Genomic DNA, 16,923 nt, shown 5'->3' with positions numbered 1-16,923 from the left:
CATCATTCCATTCTCCTGTAGTCATCAGACACTGTTAAGGGCCAGTCCCACTTAGGCGACTTTTTAGGCGAGTGCAAGAGACTCTGCGCTCGCCACATGGTTGCTGGTGGTCGCGAGGAGTTCCCGCATTCTGGGAACTAGTCGTGGCCTCAGTTTGGTCCTCACAAATGGGTCGCCATGGAGAAAATCGATATACTTTTGTAGTCGTAGGTGCAGTTGTAGTGGGGTCGCCATGTAGTTATAGGCATTCGAGCTAGTCGTAGATAGTTTGTTAGTGTGTGTGTGTGTGTGTGTGTGTGTGTGTGTGTGTGTGTGTGTGTGTGTGTGTGTGTGTGTGTGTGTGTGTGTGTGTGTGTGTGTGTGTGTGTGTGTGTGTGCGTGTGTGCGTGTGTGTGTGTGTGTGTGTGTGTGTGTGTGTGTGTGTGTGTGTATGTGTGCGCCGTGTGTGCGTTGCCCGTTTGTCACTCGCCGTTCCAGTTCCCGGTGTTTCAGTGAGTGCCGCGAACTTGACAGTCGCCTGCAGTCCGTGGAAAAATCGCCCAAGTCGGACAGGCTCTTCACTCCTGATTGGTGTGACATTGTTTACCCATTCCCATTGGGATTGCCCACCTATGGTGCTCCTGTTTAAACAACAAAACTTTTAAACATTTTCATTCTGGTTTCCAGATCACTCATCCTTCCATCCAGTGTTTGTTGCTATCTCCCCAAGCTCACTTGCTATCTCCCCAAGTCTACAAAATGTCTGTAAATCTCTTAATCTGAAATGGATACAAAAAACTGGACTAACTCAGCGGCACAGGCAGCATCTCTGGAGAGAAGGAATGGGTGACATTTTGGGTCGCGATCCTTCTTCATGTTTCAGTCACTGAAAGTAAACATGCAGGTACAGCAGGCAGAGAAGAAAGCTAATGGCAAGTTGCCTTCATAACCAAAGGATTTGAGTATAGGAGTAAAGAGGTCCTTCTGCAGTTGTACAGGGCACTGGCGAGACCACATCTGGAGTATTATATGCAGTTTCGGTCTCCTAATTTGAGGATGGACATCCTTGCTATTGAGGCAGTGCAGCATAGGTCCCCGGGATGGCGGGACTGACATATGAGGAAAGATTGGAAAAACTGGGCTTGTTTTCACTGGAATTTAGAAGGATTAGAGGGGATCTTATAGAAATGCATACAATTATAAAAGGACTGGACAAGCTAGATGCAGGAAAAGTGTTCCCAATGTTGGGGGAGTCCAGAACCAGGGGCCACAGTCTAAGAATAAAGGGGAGGCCATTTAAAACTGAGATGAGAAAAACATTTTCACTCAGTGAGTTGTGAATTTGTGGAATTCTCAGCCACAGAAGGCAGTGGAGACCAATTCACTGGATGAATTTAAAAGAGAGTTAGATGGAGCTCTAGGGGCTAGCAGATTCAAGGGATATGGGGAGAAGGCAGGCACGGGTTACTGATTGTGGATGATCAGCCATGATCACAATGAATGGCGGTGCAGGCTCAAAGGGCCAAATGTCCTCCTCCTGCAGCTATTTTCTATGTTTTCTATTGCGGTTTAACCTCTACGAGGTTGCAGTCAGGAAATGAATCCACATCAAAGCACCAAATGCCAATTGTAGCTGATGTTTCTTTCTTGCCAACTCCCTTCCCCGAGCCATCATCTGCCCCATTTTTAACAGCAGGTTTAATGAGAAATCAAACAATAACTAAGAACATTTGTGACATTATGGAAAAAGATAGGGAGAGTGCAGATCATGGACATGTAGCTCAAAACTCATGTCCAACAAGTTTTAAGATTTGCATATATTTTCCATGCTCGGAGATCTGGTTCAGTTTAAAGGACTCTCACCTCCGTCAAAGGACAAGTACTCACATTCCACTGGCAATTTCCAAAAAATAAAAACAATTGGTACTATAGTGAGGAAAAACTGCACCGTTATACACATTGTATTAGAATGAAATGTGAAAGTAAAGAAATGTTTAAAAATCTGGTGGTATATTTTCACTGAAGAGAGGCAGCAAAGGCCAACTCCTGGTGCATTCCTCCCTCGAGCAAAGCAGATGATGTGGTCACTCATCGCAATGCAATTTGAAACATTCCTGAGCACCATTTCAGTACTGTATCACAATAGCCACGATTCAAAAAGCAACTCACTTTATATAAAGCACTTTTGAACGTTGAGAACTGATGAGACACTTAACAGAATGTAACATTTTTCCAATATTTCTTATAACAATTGCCTCTTTTGATTATACCAAAGGAAATCTATGGAGTGCCTTCATTCTACAGCTTGTGTTTTAAGCTGAGTAAATGCAAAGTCTGGTTCCAAGCTGGAATGACATGAGTACAGGAACGTCTTGCTCCAGTTTTATATGGGCACATGGGGAGAACATCGTAAATCGCACGAATGAATCAAAGTCAACTGTTCTCAACTACAGAAAATGTCAGTTACTATGAACTGACAGGCCTTATTCAGACATATTTAGGGTGGAGGAACCACAAAATAACACTGAAAAATGAACACTGCTCTGGTTGCAGACTCAAGGCTATCAACACCTCTCAAAACATATTATATCCGTGTGTGCAAATATGCAAACTTATAATTACTGCAAGAAGCTTTACTTTCAAATGAAATAAATTAGTCTGAAGAAGGGTCCTGATCTGAAACGTTGCCTATCCATGTTCTCCAGAGATGCTGCCTGACCCACTGAGTTACCTTGATTTCGACTCAAGACTCCAGCATCTGCAATTCCTTGTGTCTTAAATAAATTAAGTATGTGCACACCTAATCTTTGAGATCATGTCCAGATACACAGTCAACGTTCTAACTTGTATTCCACTACACACTCATCCCACAAACCCGACATGCTCCAAATTGGGTTCATCTATCACTCCAGGGCTCATTGATCTGTAATCGGTTCCCAGTCCAGAACTATGTCCATTTTTAAATTCACAACTTTGCTTTTAACTTCCTTCATGGATTTTCTCGACCTCATCACCGATCACCTCCTCAAATCCCGCTGGAACTGCTCCTCCAATTCAGGCACAATATATTACAATGAACTTTTGTCCACCAAATGTTAATGTCAAACTGTTCAAAGATGGTGTTACAAGAGGCCACGGCATTGATATCGGAAATAGTCGAGCAAGTGAACTTCAGCAAAAGCCTGAGTCATTACCAAGAATGCTTACAGGCATCAGCCTTTCAGATACAGAAGTGTGAAATAGACTGCTTTCTATTCAGCGTAACAGTGTTATACCGAGTGGGGAGGAGAAAATAGAATACAATTTACAGTAAACACTTCTAACAGCCCTGCAATATTATTACACCTAAAAGAAACCTGTGAAACATTCTTAGAAATAGAGACAAGAAAAAGATGCAAAAATGCTGGACTAACTCAGCGGGTCAGGCAGCATCCCTGGAGAACATGTTTAAGAAAGAACTGCAGATGCTGGAAAAACTGAAGGTAGACAAAAATGCTGGAGAAACAGCGGGTGAGGCAGCATCTATGGAGCGAAGGAACAGGTGACGGTTCGGGTCGAGACCCTTCTTCAGACTAATGTGGGGGGCCGGGAAAAAGAAAGGAAGAGGCGGACAGTAGGCTGTGGGAGAGCTGGGAAGGTGAGGAGAACAAGGACAGAGTCCCCCTCGTCCTCACCAAAGATCCTATAGCAAGCAAGATAGCCCACTCAACGAAAAAGACGTAGTAGGGTCATGGGCAGCTTCATGGGTAATCTTCAGCCCCATTTCCGCAACCGGCTTCCGTTTCTGCACTCCTATCCAAAGCAAGAGTCTGGCCCGGATCAGCACGGCTGGGACACCAGGGTGAAGTTGTGGGGAGGTTTACAATGTATTTTTATGTAATGTTGTCCCTTGTCTGTGCTTTGAGTCCGAAATAAAGTTTATCATTATACATAAAAATCAGGAGGAATATATATATGTGTGTGTTATATGATTATATACATCTATATCACATTCATATATGTGTGTATGTGTGTTCTTTCCTACACAATCTAGCCAGTTGTATGGTCGCTGAATAAAATCATCCTTTAAAGTTATACATCATTTGTTAATCTTGCTCAAAACAAATTTTATTTTGTTAAATACTTCATTGAGATAACCCAACCATTACAGACAGATCTCATTCCACTTGCTGGCTATTGGGAAGGCCAAACCCATTTTATTGTTGAAATACAATTCCATAGACACAAAAATACATTCAGTAATATTCCAAGAGTTGAGCAACTGGAATCTCCATATTGCTATTATTTTACCAAATGCCGCAGTTGTGAACAGCGTGATCAAATGAATTACAGAGTCCAAGTTTAATACAAACATCAAGTCAAACACAGCACATGAGCCATTTAAAAAGTTTTTTTTTCAACTTAAAAAAAGAAAATGAAAAAAACATTAAAAAAAAGAAAATTAACTGAATTATAATTTATTTACATATTAATCATTAACAAAAAATAGCAGAATTATGAATTAACAAAATTATGAATAATGGGTCTAACACTATATCACACACACACAAACTGTTCCCCCGCAACGTTGATTACACTGCGAGAGGGATTTACAAAGTCGGGTCGGGTTTACTGAAATGGCCGACGAAAAGGCTGAGGTTCCGCTCCGTAGCGTACTACACATCAGCCCATTGGTTTTAGCAGGAGTGCACTATCTTGCTTGCAATAGGATCTTTGGTCCTCACCTTCCACCCTACCAGCCGTCACATACAATATATAATCCTCCGACATTTTCCCCACCTCCAATGGGATCCCACCACTGGCCACATCGTCCCATCTCCTCCCCTTTCGGCTTTCCGCAGAGACCGCTCCCTCGGTAACTCCCTGGTCAATTTGTCCCTTCCCACCCTCTCCCAGGTACTATCCCTTGCAACCGCAGGAAATGCTACACTTGTCGCTTTATCTCTCCCCTCGACTCCATCCAAGGACCCAAGCAGTCTTTCCAGGTGAGGCAGAGGTTCACCTGCACCTCCTCCAACCTCATTTATTGCATCCGCTGTTCCAGGTGTCAACTGCTCTACATCGGTGAGTGCAAGCGCAGGCTTGGCAATCGCTTCGCCTTACACCTCCGCTCAGTTCGCATTAACCAACCTGATCTCCCGGTGGCTCAGCACTTCAACTCCCCCCCCACATTCCGAATCCAACCTTTCTGTCTTGGGCCTCCTCCATGGCCAGAGTGAGTCCCACCTCAAATTGGAGGAGCAGCATCTCATATTTTGCTTGGGTAGTGTATACAGCTGTACAGACACAGTCTGGTGTTACACCCCAGCAGTATGAACAATGACTTCTCCAATTTCAGTTAGTCCTTGCTTTCTCCCTCCTTCCCCTCCCCTTCCCAGCTCTCCCACAGCCTACGGTCTCCGCCTCTTCATTTCTTTTTCCCACCCCCCCACATCAATCAGAAGAAGGGTCTCGACCCAAAACATCACCTATTCTTTTGCTCCATAGATGCTGCCTCACCCGCTGAGTTTCTTCAGCATTTTTGTCATTTAACACATTACCTGGAGAACATGGATAGTTCTCTAGTGAAGGGCTGTGGGGAAAAGGCTCTCTTAAAATACACTTGAATGCTTTTATTAATTTAATCAGGCTAACCACAGGAATGGTAGTAAGCAAATATTAGGTGAAACGGCTCACGAGGTGAAAACAGCCTTGACTGATACACTGCTTGTGCAGAGAGGATACAATGGGAGGTGGCAAAAACGAAATTGAAAACCAGCGTAAACAAACTGGGTCAAACCATACAACTTAACCACAAAAAACAGGCTTTACATATAAAGTTATTACTAAAAGATAGTTGTTACAAACAAATTTATGCCACACCATATTTTTGGATGGATACTTATTTCTTCAATATTGTATAAATTTAGCAAACTGTATATTTGGAACCCCATAACAATTTTATTTTAAAGGAAAACAGATTTACGTCAAAGCAAAAGATTGGTGGAACTCGGTAAGTCAGGCAGCATCTATGGAGGGAATGCGCAGATGAAATCTCGGGTCAGGACCCTTCTTTATACTCTGTCAACCGAAGTGGACCGAAGAGCCTGTTTCCACTGTATCGCTAAACTAAACTAGACTAAATTTAACGGTATACTAAAACTGGGCTATTAACGTAATTAGCAACTTTTGACACCAGTGGGTCTGACAGCAACAACACAAATAATCGGCATATAAGAAAATGTTAAAAACTGTTTAACCCTGCAACCTTGTACAATGATCTGGCTTCATGGCTAAACTTTTAGATTTCTGCAAATATTATTAAACATTCATGCCATAGACTCATAGCAAACATTATAAAAAATGAAGATAATTGCGCTATTGTGTCTAAAGGGGACACAAGGAACAGCAGATGCTGGAATATGATGTAGAACAATGTGCTGGAGTAACTCAGCGGGTCAGGCAGCATCTCTGGAGGACATGGATAGGTGTGGCCCTTCGTCAGATTGGCAGGTAGCTTACACAGAAACCATATCATATCGAGGTATGCAGGGCTAAATCGAAAGCTCTTTGACTAAACAACAAGCACTTCTACCGTATTTTACTCAACGCCTCTATAGCATTGAATCAGAAGACCATGGTGTATGCCACGCACTTTAGAAGGAGTCTGACAATTGTATTTACGCTCACTCAGAGTAATGCCCTTTTGCAAATATCAACTGATCACGATCAATAATGTGCAGAAATATATTTTTTCCCCTTGCCAAGCATGAAATATGAGCACTTCCAAGAGTTGAATTCCAAGAATAGCCGTCCAAACATTTTCAGTAACCCAAGCACCGGGGTGACGCAGGAAACTTACTTTCTTATTTACCAAAACCAATGCAACAGTCGGTCCCATGTTGTCCTATTAACTTCAGCAAGCTATAAAGCTCTTTCTCCCACAGCTAGCAGGTGCATGTTATGACTGCATGTCCAATATTGGCCTTGCACTTCAGTCTTTACAACGATCAAACAAACTAATCTAACTTTGAAATCCCATGCCTGCAAATGTGAAAAGTGCTCATACTCAGATTCAGATTCAGATGACTGGAGCACAAGACTGGAGCACAAGATTCAGATTGTGACTGAAGACAATAAAATTCATAAAAATCACAGGTTAATTTTTAAGGTGCTCAACCTCGTTCTATTCTCGATGAAAGATTACTGTAGCTGCCTCATCCTATCACAGAACTTTTCAAAATACATTTTAAAACATGCCTGCCCTTCTTCTCCCATTTTATTTCCATCTTATTCACCACGTTATCTTTTACTTTTATCCCATTTCTTATTAATTTATAAATCCACAATACTAAGGATGATGGAAATACAAAGAAACTGTTGAAAATACTCTGGTGTTCCCTACATCTGTGGTTAGAAAGCCAGTTTCATCTTACTGAAGATTAATGCCGTTTCTTTTCCACAGATGATGCCAACCTGCTGAGGTTTCAACATTCAACAAGATCAACATTCCCTATACTGCCTATTTGGTTTTTTTAAAGTTAGAAATCACTCCATTTGCCCAATTATCTTTTCGCTTCAAATATCACCGTTCCTTTTGAGAAAATGTTTGCTTCAATGAAAAAACATCCTTGAGCGCCAATTTTCACCCAACCAGTTAGAAATTCCAAACTAATCAGGTAAAACATTGCGCAGCCATCAGATTTGCTTTAGAGCCTTTCCTCATATCAAGAAGAATTGGTTCAAAAGTTACATGCAACTTGTCCACATACATGTTCATTCCTACCATATCCAAGTTAGATAATATGAACTATTTCTGTTGGCATAAGGAACATGTCAGAAGAATACATTTCATAGTCAGTCTAGAAATGATTGCTTAAATCAACAAAACGTGGTTTAAAGCACTGATCAAACTCCTCCAATGCATTTGCTATTTTAATAAAGATATACAAACACACCAAAAAAACTCCAACAAAGTGAACCACCAAAATATGTTGGTTCACAATTAGTCAAAAATCAGTCCAACTGAGGTTTCTAACATTTCCAACATAATAAATTGTCTATTTCAGTGAAAACTGGGCCACTTTTCCAGCGAGTTTCATCCAACTGCCAATGGAGAAGATTGTAGGAAAACTCAAGACATGTGAAACACTGTCGCATTAGAAAAAAGACACACAGATCTCAGATGTTATCCAGTATCTTACCTGATGGTGCCGGTGGGAGATGGGATAGGGCTGACCAAGTCGATGTTTGGATCGGGAATGTTAATCTTGAGCGGTGAGATCTGCGGGCAGAGTGGACGGATGGGAGATGCTGGCTGTTCCTCTTTCACCTCTTGTTTGCTATAAAGCGATGTGAATGTAATCTTTATCACAGTGCTGGGAAAACGAAACATACACCTGCAAGGAAAAGGCAAAAATAAAGTGAACATGCCATTGCATAAAAGAACAAATAGTATAAACAACACTGATATAACATTAATGTAGTATATTAACTGAATAAAACTTCTCTTTACAACTCAGATACAAATGATGCATAATTCTTTTAACCTTTATACCACAAATTCTAGTATCCATCTTGAGTATTGACTCAGCACACTCAAAAGAATTTACAGGTTGTATTGGCTCAAAAAGGTAGCTAATATTATTGAATACTCTCACCACCCTTAGCCACGCTCTCATCTCGCTTCTACCATCCAGAAGGTTCAGCAGCCTGAGAACAATGATCTCCATGTTCAAGAGCAGCTTCTTCCCAACAATCATCAGGTTCTTGAACACTGCACAACACTAACCACAACCCCACCTCAGCAACTGTGATCTATAATGGACTTTGTCTTTGTTGCAGTACACACTTCAGTGTTATGGTCTGCTTATCTGGTATTACTGATTATCCATTCATTGTATTACTGGTTGTTGTACGTTTATTTATGCATAACAGTGTTAATGGGTCTGTAAAGGTGCAACAAGTAAGAATACTATCGTCCCATTGCTGGTACACGTGACAATTAAACACTCTTGACTCTCAACTCTCCATTCAAATCAAACACCCAAGCAATTTCCTCTTCAGTGTCAGTTAATGTTGCACAGACAGCAAAAGTATTGCAGTTTCACCTTCTTGGGCTATTTTGGAACACACATTTACATTCCATTTGCAATACAATCCATTCTTTTGGGCATGTGCCACAGTTTTACAATTACTCTGATAACTCCTTAAGGGCCTGTCCCACTTTCACGACCTAATTCACAACCTTTTTTACTCGTGGACATTTTTCATCAGGTTAGAAAAACGGCGCAACCTACTTGATGCCACGAGTACCTACGATTAGCATCACGACCTACCTACGACCTCCTACGGCCTTGTGACGGCCATGCTGCGAATATGAGTCAAGGGCAAACTTGGCAGAGGTCGTGAAAGTGGGACAGGCCCTTAAGTCAAAACTTAACCTCTAAACCTTCCTTCCCTATCCATTATATTAAACAGTTATGCCTGAATGCCATTTACTGGAAGTAGCTTAAGTGTCCAGCATTTGTTATTATTTTCTTTTTACAATTATATCATGGTTAAAGCACAACAACAATGAAACTAGTAAACAAGAAAGAAATATGACCTCAATTGCCACTGGATTATTGTGCCACAAAATATAATAAACTGCTTTGGAATGACTGTGAGTGTTATAAATTGACTTCAGGTCTTGTGCAAGTTAGCATAGCCGGTCACATTTAATAACAGCATCCATCAATCTCGATACTGACCACCCAGTCACTCAATTACCTCAGTAATGAGCAGCATTTTAATTAATAATTAAATTGAATGAACACTCAATTTTAGAGAGGAAATATGTTTATGAGCATCTTATATTAGGTGTGTGACTGGGAAAGGCAAGATATTTTTTTTAAAAGCACACAGCTGATACTGAAGGAAAGAAGCAGAGAGATTCAAGTTTTATGGGATGCATGGAAATAGTATGAAGTAGCAATGTGTGTGTGGCACTATGCATTTACATGGGCTACTGGTAAAAACAAATAAAAGTGTAATGACTGCTATTCGTGGAACAGTATAGCACAGGAACTGGCCCTTCAGCCCACATTGACCTTGTCAACTACGATGTCAGGTTAGATTATTCTTACATGCTTGCACATGATCCATATCCCTCCATTCCCCACATATCCATGTGCCTATCCAAGAGCCCACTATTGCATCAGCCTCCACCACCACCCCTGACAGCATGTTCCAGGCATCCACCACTCTCTGTTTAAAAAATTTGTTGCGCACATCTCCTTTAAACTTGGCCCCTCTCATCTTAAAGCTGGACCGTCTAGCCTTTGAAATTTCCATCCTGGTAAATGAGATTCTGACTCTCCACCCCATCTATGCCTTTTGTATACTTCTATCAGTCTCTTCTCAGCCTCCGACGCTCCTGAGAAAACAATCCAAGTTTGTCCAAACTCTCCTCATTGCTGATACCCCCTAATCAAGGCAGCATTCTAGTATCGGGTTCCTCCTCCTCCCTTTTTCCTTCCTTCTCCCCCCCGCCCCCCATCAGTCTGAAGAAGGGTTTCGGCCTGAAATGTCGCCCATTTCCTTCGCTCCATAGATGCTGCTGCACCCACTGAGTTTCTCCAGCATTTTTGTGTACCAGCATTTTAGTAAATCTCATCTGTGCCCTCTTCAAAACTTCCACATTATCACACTCTCTTCTGCAGTTAAATTATGTTGCTTTTAATGGAATTCATAATGTCAACATGCAGCCTATGCTCTCACATCAGTTTAGCATTTGAGACCAAAGCCAACATTCTGCCTTACTATTTTAAAACCGCCTGGTCAACTTCATTTACTGATCAGCAAGTAGAAACCAGGGTCACTGAACTATATGGCAAGCATCAAAAGCCAGATCACTCACTCCGAACAAAGATATCAGTGGCATCTCAATGGGCCAAATCAAGTTGAGACTAGAATTAACTTCTGAAGTGAGAGGCCTCGTACCTCAGGACATCACAGACTTCCATCAGATCTGACTAACTACTCTACTGAGCTGTACCTTTCTCGTTGAGGAAAGAGACTGGGTGCTCCCCAATCCTCAGTTTACACCAGGGAATAGAGGCAAAAGAAAAGTAACTATATTTACGACACCGTGGAAAAGGGCAGGTGCTTTTATATTATTTGTTAATTAAAAAAAAAACTTTCTTTAACTAATTTTAAAAAATTTAACTCCCATTTATAAAATGTATTTAAATTTATTTGAATGTCTCAGGCTGAGACATTCAATTGCCAGAGTGGATAACAGGAATCACTGCGAGAAGTCTATGCCACCTCACAGTTTCCACTGATTCTGTGCTACCCAATGCTTTTAGGATGCCTGGGGTCAGCTTGCCTCGCCTTCTGCAAGTGTGGCTGGATGGCAACTGTGGGCAGGCGATTGGACAGGTCCAGAACAATTCAACTCATTTACTTTACAGCGCCTTTGGGCCTCCACAATTGTGCAGCTTGTAAAGCTGCTGCCTCCCAGCACCAGAGGCCCGGGTTCGATCCTGACCTCGGATGCTTGTCTGTGTGGAATTTGCACGTTCTCCTGGTGATAATGTGGGTTTCCTCTGGGTGCTCCCATATCCCAAGGACGTGGGAGTTTGTAGGTTAATTGGCCTCTGTAAAATTACTCCTAATGCGTGGGCAGTAAGATAACAAAGAACTACGGTTGACAGGTGATCGAACGGCGGTATGGGCTGAAGGGCCTGTTTCCATGCTGTAATTCTAAACTAAACTTCCATTGGCAATAAAGCTGTGATAAGAAAGGTATAAAGTTTTAAAACGTACAAAAAACTCAACGGACCAGGCATGATGGAAATACAGGATTAGACCTTACTTTCAAAATTGGACGACCCAAAGTTTAATCAACAATTTGCTAATATCCTGTTACACACAAGGAGAAATGAAATAGAAACTTATAACCACATTTGAACACTGCCAGTTTTATATTATTTTACCAGTTAACAAAAATTGTAGGCCACCAAAATTAATTAAACTTCTCAGCAAATGAAGAGGACCTAACTCAGATTAATTGGGTACAAAAATAACATAACAATGGAAGAATGTTGAAGAAGGTATGTACCAGAGAGATATATTTTAAACGAGAGTAAAAATGGGAACAGAAGTTTCACAGATCAAGAAACTATTACAAATCTAAGCTTCAAACAAGCACATGAGGATATTCAAGAAATTGGAGGTACGGCATGGAAGAGATACACAAAGAAGGTTTCAAGAGGGAATATGAAAAACTGATAATCACACAGTGAAATAATAAAGGATTTTACAAGAAATGAATGCTACTTAGAGATGAAAGGAGACATGATGTTCAAGAGCTCCGTAATCTTAGATGCTCAAATGGTTGCAGTATGGAAGGAAGCCATTTAGTTTGCTGAATCCTTCCTGGCTCTATGTTCAAACTACCAAGCTAGTCCTGCATCTCCAAATACTCTCGTGACAAAGGTTTTCCATTCACATAATTACTGAACTACCTTTTGAATGCTCCAATGAATGACTTTTACACGTGGCAGAGCATCTCAATCTAGTTTTAATTCCAGCTTGCCAAAACCTGCATTTATTGCCATCTTTGGCTGCCCTTGAGAAAATAAGTGGGAGAACAAAGGGGGACTCTAGTTTTAGAATCCTCTGCCCATGGGGCAAGTCTGTGTTTGTTTGTTCATTCGTTCCGGTGAAGGCGCTGTGCACAGGGCAGCCAAACAAGTCGCTTGTCCTTTTCTTTTCTTTTTCACTTTTAACTTCAGGTTTTTGTGTACTTTGTTGTGTGTTGTGACTGTTGGCAGACCAATTTCCCTCTGGGGATGAATAAAGTGGATCGTATCATAAGTGGTGAGCCACCTTCATGAACTGCTGCAATCCTCGTCTTGCAGATGCTCCCACATTACTGTTAGAATCATACAACAAGGACACTCGTCCATGCAGCTAATGTGTCTAGTGATGATGGTTGTCTTGGCTTACAACAGCGTCAAAATCAATGGGGAAAGTAGCAAAGGAATAGCAGATGGAATTGAATTGAGACAAATGAGAGGTGATGCATGTTAGGAAATTAAACCAGGGCAACTGAGGAGGGTTGTAGATACCAGTACAGAATTTCATGACAGTGGTGACACATTTAGACAAGGCATATGGCACGCTTCCTTTCATTAGGTTTAGGTTTATTATTGTCACATGTACCAAGAGATAGTGAAAAGCTTTGTTTTGCATACTATCCAAAGAGATCAGATATACTACATACATAGTTACAATCAGTTCAGACTGAAGTAAGTACAATAGAGCAAAGGGAAAGATACAGAGTGTAGAATATAGCTCACAGCATTGTATTGCACCATTTCCACATATAGAAAGTCCAATGTCCTCAATGGGTTGGAGGTGAATTGGAAGTACACAAGTTAATGGAAGGACCATTCAGAAGTTTGATACCAGAGGGAAACACGCCATTCTGGAGTCTGGTGGTGTGTGCTTTCAAGCATATGCACCTTCTACCAGACGGGAGAGGGAGGAATGAATGGGGTGGGACAAGTCTTTGATTATATTTGACTGCTTTTCTGAGGCAGTGTGAAGAGTAGATGGAGTCAATGGTGGTAAGTCTGGTTTGTGTGAGGGACTGGGCTACATCTTGGGCACTGTTCCCAAACCAAGCTGTGACGCTTTCTATGGTTCATCTGCAGAAGTTTGTAAGAATCGTTGGAGAAATGCCGGATTTCCTTAGTCTCCTCAGGAAGAGTATATGAGTTAGGACATCATGTTATAGCCTGACAAGACATTGGTGAGACTGCACCTGGAATATCATATGCAGCTATGGTCACAATTAGATAGGAAGGATGTGACTAATCCAGAGAGGCTACAGTAAATTCACAAAATCTCCAGGACTGGAGAGCTAAGGTTATAAAATGAATCTGGACATGCTGATGAAATGTGCAAGAAGGAACTGCAGATGCTGGTTTAAACCAAAGATGGACACAAAAAGCTGGAGTAACTCAGCGGGACAGGCAGCATCTCTGGAAAGAAGGAAAGGGTGACGTTTCGGGTTGAGACTCTTCTTCAGACTCTAGAGATGCTGCCTGTCCTACTCAGTTACTCCAGCTTTTTGTGTCTATCTTCTGGACATGCTGAGCCTGTTTCCCCCAACAACAAAGCCTGAGAGGAGAGGTAGAGGTTTATAAATGCATGAACAGCAGAGTTAAAGCGGAAAGTCGCAGTTCCCTCCAAGCATCATTTTATTGGATATCAAGGCACAGTATATGTTTTGTACGAGACACGACTGATAACAAGGCTACTTGTGTTCATTCGTAAGAGCAGTCTGGTTGGGGTGGAGAAAGAGAAGTAGCAAGAAGACAACGTTGAGATATTGATCTATGTTCTTCTGGCAGTCAAAATAAATGCTAAATGCGATAACCTTATTATTTTCTGTTGTTCTTATAATAAACTCAGGACCACTGGTACGGCACATTTTGCACAGATTCCAAAGTAACAATTGCCTAAATTACAAAAGCTGAAAACCCTAGATGCGCATTATTTTAAAATCAAGTTTCGCTAGTTTTAACACATCCAGCAATTCATTCTCTTTCGGAATCCCCAAGAGAAGTAAACACTAGCACATCATCAAGCAATACAATAATTCAAACAAAAGCCCCTAGTTTATGGTATGCACTAACATAATACTGCTCAGGAACTGCTCCGAAGAATTGCAAACCAATACTCAATGCTTAATATAATGAAACACTGCTAATAAGATGGGAACTGTGTTGAAGGAACTGCAGATGTTGGTTTAAACCAAAGATGGACACAAAATGCTGGAGCAACTCAGTGGGACAGGCAGCATCTCTGGAGAGAAGGAATGGGTGACATTTTAGGTTGAGACCCTTCTTCAGACTACTAAGATGGGAATCCAGTTTTAATTTTCACTGAGAAAACAGCTTAAAGTTATAAAGTATAATAGAAAACCACATCAATAGTAATTCTTCAACCAATTATAATTACTGAGTTGGTGTAAAGGGCACACCAAGAGAGCTTCACACTCTGCATGCTGCTACTGTAACGTGTACTGGATGGTAATAACCAAAGATCTTAGAGCAGAGCAAGATGGGCTACTCCTGCGAAATACAATGTGCTGACGTGTAGTACGCTACGGAGGCGATCCTGGACATTTTTCCCCGTCCATTTTAGTAACCGGAGCCTACCTGACCCGACCCGACTCGCAGTGTAATCAATGTTGCGGGGCAACAGTTTGTGTGTGTGATATAGGGTTAGATTCATAATTCTGTCAGTTCATACTTCTTGTCAAGAATAAAATTTGACTCTGGTAATTGTCTTTTTTAATGTTTTTTAAATCATTTATTTTTAAATGGCTCACAAGCAGTGTTTGAGTTGATTTTGTAGTAACCGGAACCTACCCGACTCGCAGGGTAATTGACATTGTGGGGAAAGTTTTTGTGAGTGATATAGGGTTAGATTCATAATTCTGTTAGTTCATAATTCTGTTAATTCTTGTTAAAGAATAAAGTGCTTATAAACACAAACATGAATGTGATATAAATGTATATAATCATATAACACACACAATTATATTTCTTCTGATCCAATGATGAACTTTATTTCAGACTAGACAAGGGACATTAAATAAGAAACATTGTAAACCTCCCCGTAACTTCACACACACTAGGCCTTATCCCCCCCACCCCCGCCCCCCCCTGCCTGCCCCCACCCCACAAACTCCCCCCCCCCGCCCCCCCCCCCCCCCCCCGTTCCCCCCTCGGCACTCCCTCGCCTGCCCCCACACTACAATGTCTCCCCCCCTCCTATTCCCCTCTCCCCGTTGCCCCGGGCCGCTCACTCCCTCTCCCCGCTGCGGAAACAAAGATCCAATCTTTGGCCGGAAGCAAGATGGCAGGGGCTGGTCGCTAAAATGGGTCCTATAATCACCCATGAATCCGCCCATGAGTGTACTACACGTTTGCGTGAGAGTAACCCATCTTGCTCTGCTCTAAGATCTTTGGTAATAACTCCATAGTCAGCCACCTTTTACATGTAACATACCCCAAGCACAGTAAAACCCTTCCAAATTGCTTCACATTGAACCAGAAACATACCACATTGGAAAAATCTCAAAACATAATTAACCCAAACATAAGCTGAATAAATCCAAATCAAAGATTATTCAGTAGACTGAAGAATATCACTTAAAGAACTCTACACTATATCATCACACATGATTCAGGCCACATCGTTTCTGATCAGGTGTAGAGATGAGAAAGGTTATAATCTTTCATAAATCATTTAAGAAATTAAAAATACTTCAAACCTGTAGTATGGGTGCAGTTGGATAGATTTGGATTGTTTTCCCTGGAATGCTGGAGGTTGCATGGGAGACTGGATAGAAGTATATAAAATTATGGGAGGCATAGATAGGGGAGACAGTCAGATCCTTTATCCCAAAATGGAAAAATCAAATACTTGATGGTATAGCTTTAAGGTGAGAGCGGCAGTTTAAAGGAAATATGCAAGGCTTTTTTTTACACAGAAAGATAGGCAAATATCAGCTTTGTGGCTTCAGCCTATTCCTTTTTCGGTCATTGATTATGTGAACCTTGTGTGAAATGGATACAGTGTTGGTTCATATTCACAGATTGTAAAGTTTTGTTCTTTTTAATGTATGACCGAAATAAATATTCATTCATTCATGTTGGCGAGTGGCTGGAACGTGTCGCCAGGGGTAGTGATTGAGGCCATATCCCTCCTTTCTCGGTGTATACATGTGCCATTTAAGAGACTTTTGGATCAGCACATGGATACACACAGATACACAGAGAATGGAGGGATATGGATTATGTACAGGCAGATAAAAGTTGGCCTTGGCATCATGTTTGGCACAGATATTGTGAGTAGAAGGGCCTGTTCTTGTGCTGTACTGTTCTCATTCACCGTGAC

General features: G+C 41.4%; 1 protein-coding gene across 1 annotated transcript in view; it reads right to left on the bottom strand.

Moving 5' to 3' along the window:
• The window catches only part of foxk1 (forkhead box K1), a 61,706-nt gene that overhangs the window by 24,020 nt on the left and 20,763 nt on the right, over positions 1-16,923 (bottom strand). Inside the window, exon 2 of the mRNA XM_055651032.1 lies at positions 8,163-8,357. Coding sequence (XP_055507007.1) covers positions 8,163-8,357 — 195 coding nt within the window. The remainder of the gene's footprint in view (positions 1-8,162; positions 8,358-16,923) is intronic.

This window comes from Leucoraja erinacea, chromosome 20 (genome assembly GCF_028641065.1).
Source record: "Leucoraja erinacea ecotype New England chromosome 20, Leri_hhj_1, whole genome shotgun sequence".
Classification (NCBI taxonomy): Eukaryota; Metazoa; Chordata; class Chondrichthyes; order Rajiformes; family Rajidae; genus Leucoraja; species Leucoraja erinaceus.
This window is presented reverse-complemented; position numbering and strand designations above follow the sequence as displayed.